The sequence below is a fragment of the Populus nigra genome, chromosome 10, assembly GCF_951802175.1.
Source record: "Populus nigra chromosome 10, ddPopNigr1.1, whole genome shotgun sequence".
Taxonomy (NCBI): Eukaryota; Viridiplantae; Streptophyta; class Magnoliopsida; order Malpighiales; family Salicaceae; genus Populus; species Populus nigra.
Genome location: NC_084861.1, coordinates 6,472,849 through 6,478,848, shown reverse-complemented (window position 1 = coordinate 6,478,848; position 6,000 = coordinate 6,472,849). Strand labels below are relative to the sequence as shown.

General features: G+C 31.5%; 1 protein-coding gene across 1 annotated transcript; it reads left to right on the top strand.

Moving 5' to 3' along the window:
* Nucleotides 1-927: 927 nt before the first annotated feature.
* On the top strand, nt 928-3,415 carry LOC133704967 (homeobox-leucine zipper protein ATHB-13-like). Its single transcript, XM_062130044.1, has 3 exons — nt 928-1,623; nt 1,731-2,113; nt 2,668-3,415. Exons 1-3 carry the CDS (start codon nt 1,491-1,493, stop codon nt 3,022-3,024), a joined length of 873 nt encoding a protein of 290 aa, XP_061986028.1. The 5' UTR covers nt 928-1,490; the 3' UTR covers nt 3,025-3,415.
* The last annotated feature ends 2,585 nt before the right edge of the window (nt 3,416-6,000 follow it).

Sequence of the window (6,000 nt, the reverse complement as noted above, 5' to 3'; positions counted from 1 at the left end):
TTACTTTTTTAACTATCGGGAAACGTCGTACACGGCGCTATAAAGACATAACATATCTCATTTGTTGTCACATTAACATTACTTGTTAACAGTTTTTTTTAATTAAAAATATTATTTTAATGTCAAATTAATACACCACCCTCATGCCAACCAACAATTTAAAAAAATGGAGCCAAAAGACCCTGACATCCCTAGTTTTTATGAATTAAATTCTTTATATCCAAGTGAATATTTGTAATTCAACTGGTAATAAAAAAAATTAAAAATACTAATATACTCCTACTTGATGCAAATGACTATTTTACTCTTGAATATATTTTTGTTATTTCATTATTCATATAAATAATATATAGGTAAAGATATCCTCACACAAATATCTTTCTTGTCAAAGAACCATCTCAATCTAAAAATTTAAGCTGTTAAGTGAGGCCCCAAGATATAATTTATATTATTCTCTAACACACCCCCTCAAGTGAAAGCTCTTTGAACTTGAAACTTGCACAGACTCACATTACCTTGTACTTAATTTTTATCAAATAAATAAGGATGGTGAGATTTGAATTCGCGACCGCTTGATCATCAAGATTCTGATACCATTTCAAATAACTATCTCAACCCAAAAACTTAAGCTGTTAGGTGAGGTTTCAAGATATGATTTATATTATTTCTTGTTGTGAATTAAATTCTTTATATCCAAGTGTATACTTGTAATTCAACCGGTAATAAAAACTAAAAATACTAATATATCCTTACTCGATGCAAATGAGTATTTTACTCTTGAATATATTTTTGTTATTTTATTATTCATAAAAGTAATACATAAATAAAGATATCCTCACACAAGTCAACAATGTTATTTGTTACAAGACAGCTTATTATATAAAATATTACGAATGTTGCAAGTGAGCTTAATTAAGATACTCAAACTCTCCCTGCTCTTGCGATAAAATCTTTCTGGCTCTCCTATCTACAACGAGGCGGCTCTCAATTTCTGTTTTCACGAAAATAACTTTGTGTTTTCAAGAAGAATTACTACATACTTTTCATTCTTTTTATTGCATAAGAGAATGGAAGAAATTTCGTTTCTTTTATAGCAGTAAATTCACATTTAAAAAGAAAATGAGAATCGTTCCCTCTTCATATAAAGAGAAGTAGAAGAATAAAATCATCATCGTCTCTCTATCTATCTCTTCCCCGCCCTCACCTCCCTCTCTTTCCATGCGGTGATGTATTAGGAGCCGAAAGATAAGCTATCCATCTAACCAAATTTTGCATACCGATTCTCTTAAAATAAATTTGTTATAATCTTACATATTCCTTTTTTCTTGTGTAATATGTCATCTCGCAAGTCCCTCTTAGTTTAGTTCTGGCTCTCCTAGACTAAACTTTCTCCACACAGCATCTGCAGATATCTTTCGTTTTGAGTTCCGGATTAGCAAGACATTCTGATCCCGACCACAGTTTTAAGATTGGTGGCACTAGTCTAGGTGATGACGTGCAATGGGATGGCTTTCTTCCCAACAAATTTCATGCTCCAAAGCTCTCATGATCAAGATGATCATCAACCTCCCGCCACTTCTCTCAATCCAATTCTGCCATCTTGCGCACCCCGAGACTTTCATGGTACCCTCTCAATCTGATCTCTCTCTTTCTCTCTGAGCTAACTTTGACTGGATATATTCAGAGTGTTTTTTTCTTTTCTTTTTTTCTTATTATTTTTTTTATGGAAGGGGTGGCTCCATTTCTAGGGAAGAGATCATCAATGTCGTTTTCAGGGATTGATGTGTGTCATGAAGAAGGTAATGGAGAGGATGAGTTGTCTGATGATGGCTCACAAGCAGGAGAAAAGAAGAGGAGGCTTAGTATGGAACAAGTCAAGACTCTTGAAAAAAACTTTGAGTTGGGTAACAAGCTTGAACCCGAGAGAAAAATGCAACTGGCTAGAGCTCTTGGTCTGCAACCAAGACAGATTGCTATATGGTTCCAAAACAGGAGGGCCAGATGGAAAACCAAACAGCTAGAGATAGATTATGATCTCCTCAAGAGACAGTTTGATGCTGTTAAAGCTGAAAATAATGCACTACAAACTCAGAACCAGAGACTTCATGCAGAGGTTAGTTTTCAATTAGCTATTATATAGAGCTTCATGTTTGAATTAAAATTTGCCATTAGCTCTTGACCTCTTCACTCTTATTTAATGTCTATTGTACCTTTTGGGATACTAAAATCATTGATTACAAGCAGATTTTTTGCATGGAACTACAATTATTGAGTATAATAAGTTTCGAAATCCAATCATTGCCCCCTGGTTTATTCAGCTTCTTGGCCTTTTCTTCTTCGTACAATGATTTCTGTGAACTTTTCAATAAAGCTTCTTTTCTTATGATTAGTTCACCTTTTTTTTATTAACATACGTTGGTTTGAGCACCCACGAAAATTAAAAAAAAGAAATTCACAAGAAACACTATTTAATATTTGAAGTGCTGAATATTGTTCGTGGTTTTAGAGGTAAAGTCTAATTAGTCATGCATGTATGTGAAAGGTACAGATCTTTCCTACATGTATACGTTTAGTATATATACTTCAGTTTTTATTTTTTATTTTTTATTTTTTGAACTTAACATATAGGCGTATGCTTCATGTTGATTGGTTAACTCACGGCTGCAGATATTGGCACTGAAAAGCAGAGAACCGACTGAATCTATCAATCTCAATAAAGAAACTGAGGGTTCTTGCAGTAATAGAAGTGAAAACAGCTCAGATATCAAGTTGGATATCTCAAGGACGCCAGCTATTGACAGCCCTCTACCGAATCATCATCCAACAAGCAGGCCCTTCTTTCCCTCATCATCTATCAGGCCTACAGGTATTGCACAACTCAACCAAAACAACTCTTCAAGGCCCGATTTTCAATACCAGAAGATGGATCATATAGTCAAGGAAGAAAGTCTCACCAATATGTTCTGCAGCATAGAGGATCAATCTGGATTTTGGCCATGGCTTGAGCAACAGCAATTCAACTAAGAAAATGAGCCTGGAATGCCATATTGGACCGCACCCATTATACGCGCAGTTTATGTGGAAATAGTTAATCTTCAATTCATTAAAAGGGAATTTATCTTTATTTTATGAGTTTAAAATTAAGTTCATATATATAGTTGGCACTTAGATTGGTATATAAAGTAGGATACCTTACGTTGGGATTTCAGGTGGGGGAGCTGAAGATCTTAGTTTTCAGAGGAATAAGATTTGTGTCTTTGAGTTATATATATATTTTCCTTTAGTAATGAATATAAGAGGATGTTTGCTAGGTTGGATCGTTGGAGTTGAAATTACATTTGCTTGTGACTGGTTTGGAACGCTAGCATGGGTCATGAATGAAATGAGAAGGGGATTTACTCTCTTCCTTGCTTTTTTTTTTCGACTTATTTTTTCTTCCTTTTGAATGTTGTGTCTCTGTGCAAGAGAGATGCTTCCGAGTGCTTTCTTGGAAGTCCAAGTAATGAAATATTTTTTTGCCGATTTCATCATTCGGCACAATATGCTAACCCAACGGCGCCGATCAACCGAAACAAAAAAAATATATGTACTCCGATGTGCTGGCTGGACGGTAAAAGGAAATTGTATCGTTGGTAATTCACTTTTACTTTTTGTTGGAGAAAGTCTGAAATAGAAACAAATAAAGATATGGCTAAGAGGTGTGACAACTGGATAAATTTATTTCATTGAAATATTATAAATATTAATGTAATAGCATTAATAAGTTTTTTTTTTCATGATTTTTATTTAATTTACTATGCAATAAAAACTCATATTTATAAACACTAAAAAGAAAGTGTTTAATTTCTTTATTCATTTACAAAATATACCAACACTTTTTACTTAATTCATTTCATAAACTTTAATTTATTTCTTTTGTACACTAATGTTTTCAACAGTGTAAGTAATTCCATCAAAATTGTAATTTTTTTTATGATATAGTAGTTGACTTTAAGCAACTTATTTCATATTTAGAGGTTTTTTTAAAATGAAACTCTCCCTCCTAGTTAACAATATTGTATCTGGTAAATAAAAAGGAACCCCTTTTTTTTTTGTTAAAATTAAGAACAAAAAAATCCCCATTTGAGAGGGTTATTTTCTTTGTTATTTTATTTTACGATTACATGATATATAGCTTTGGATTAGTTTCTAAATAGTGAAATTAAACTTGTTTATTTGTTCCAGTCATCTACATCAAAGACTAAGTAAGAGTTATTAATTTAACCCAAGGAGAGAAGTATTGTATGATTGTAGAATTGGATTTATAATTTTACGCCGCATAATTGTTGTTTTTTTTAATCAAATTACTAAATATATTGTTTCAGTTTAAAAATAATTCTTATTTATAAAATACGATATATATTAATTTGGAGGAGACTTTTACAAGAAACAGAACCAGTGAGATCTTAGGTAGATAAAGTTGATTAATTATGCGTCATCACAGAAAACTTACAGAGTACTTCTCATCAAAACATTTGATTGGCGCAATCTAGAAAGTCAGTATACCAAACCCTAAGCAAAAGGTTAAAATCTATGCCCTTCACGAGAAGTGAAAGGTGTGTGCAATTCCTGGTCATTTTGAAACAGTACATGTAGAAAGAGAAGTTCACTTGCATGGCTCGTCACTTCATATATAGAGATTAAAAGACAGCGGAAGATCATGTATCCATCATCGGAAGCACCATCAGTCATGGTGCTTGGACAGGAAATACTACACGAGGATTAGGAGATGAACAAGGATCGAAAGAGTACAGGTTTTTGAAAAGGGATGATGAGATTAAGAAGAGTAAAGGAGTACGGGACGAAGCATGCTGTAGAGAGAGAGAGAGAGAGAGAGAATCGAGCACACATTCCGAGAGAGGAAGAGGACAAATAGATGGAAGAGAACAGGGAGAGTCGAAAATGGTCACTCTCGTGAAGGAGACGTCGGCAATCTTTGTGCTGACAAAGAATGGAATGGCATCGAAAAGCCAATCTAACATCCCACAGACACCTTTTTCGCAGTGACCAGTCTCCCATTTGCGCAGGTCTTTATTGAGGCTTCATGTGACTCACTGCGCCACCCACTCCATTGGCCATGGCATCCAACACAGAGTCAGTCTGAATTGTACCCCAACTCCTATACATCTCCTTTTCACAATCTCACTTTCTACTGTCTTTCTTTATGGGCGGAAAGTAGGGTTTTTTTTTTTTTTTTTTAAGTTGTTCGGTAAAAATAAATTATTTTTTTATATTTATTGATGTTATAAAAAAAATATTGAAAAAAATTTACAGTATTTAACTGTTATAAAAAATAAATTAAAAAATAACTTTTTAATATTTTATTTTTTTAAATTTATTTAAAGAATAAAAATCAAATCTAGCAAATAAAAAAATTAAAAATAATAAAATTAAAAAAATATATAATTTCCTGAATTATTTCGAATAAAATAAATAATAATATAAAAATAGAGACCAAATCTGAGAGGTAAAAATAATAAAAGATGATAAAATTGAAAATAAACTTTAATTTTATAAATTATTTCAAATTAAATAAATAACAATAAAAGAATATAGATTAAATCTAATAAATAAAAAATTTTAATTAATAAAATAAAAAAATAAAAAATAATGTTGATATAAAAATTAAATTAAGTCAGATGAAGGAAAGAATCAAAATTTTACCGAGATGTGACATTTATACTTTAAAACATGTTTTTGTTGAAATACTTGGATTTGTTTCCACGGAAACTAAAATCTCTATAAGATTGGTCAATGATTTCATGACTAAAAAATATTTTGATTTAAATTAAATTAAAAGAATCAATCCAAATATATTTTATGGCTTTTATTTTAATATTATTCTAATTAAAATTATTTTTTTAATATAATATTAAATTTAAAAATTTAGTCCAAATGTATTTTATGCTTCCTACTTTATTATTATTACAATTAAGAATATTTTCAGTAATTTCCATATAT

Coding starts and splice junctions, on each gene's coding strand:
- LOC133704967 (XM_062130044.1), top strand. CDS start 1,491: ATGACGTGCAATGGGATGGCTTTCTTCCCAACAAATTTCATGCTCCAA. Junction 1,624..1,730: donor CGCACCCCGAGACTTTCATG/GTACCCTCTCAA, acceptor TTTTTATGGAAG/GGGTGGCTCCATTTCTAGGG. Junction 2,114..2,667: donor ACCAGAGACTTCATGCAGAG/GTTAGTTTTCAA, acceptor TCACGGCTGCAG/ATATTGGCACTGAAAAGCAG.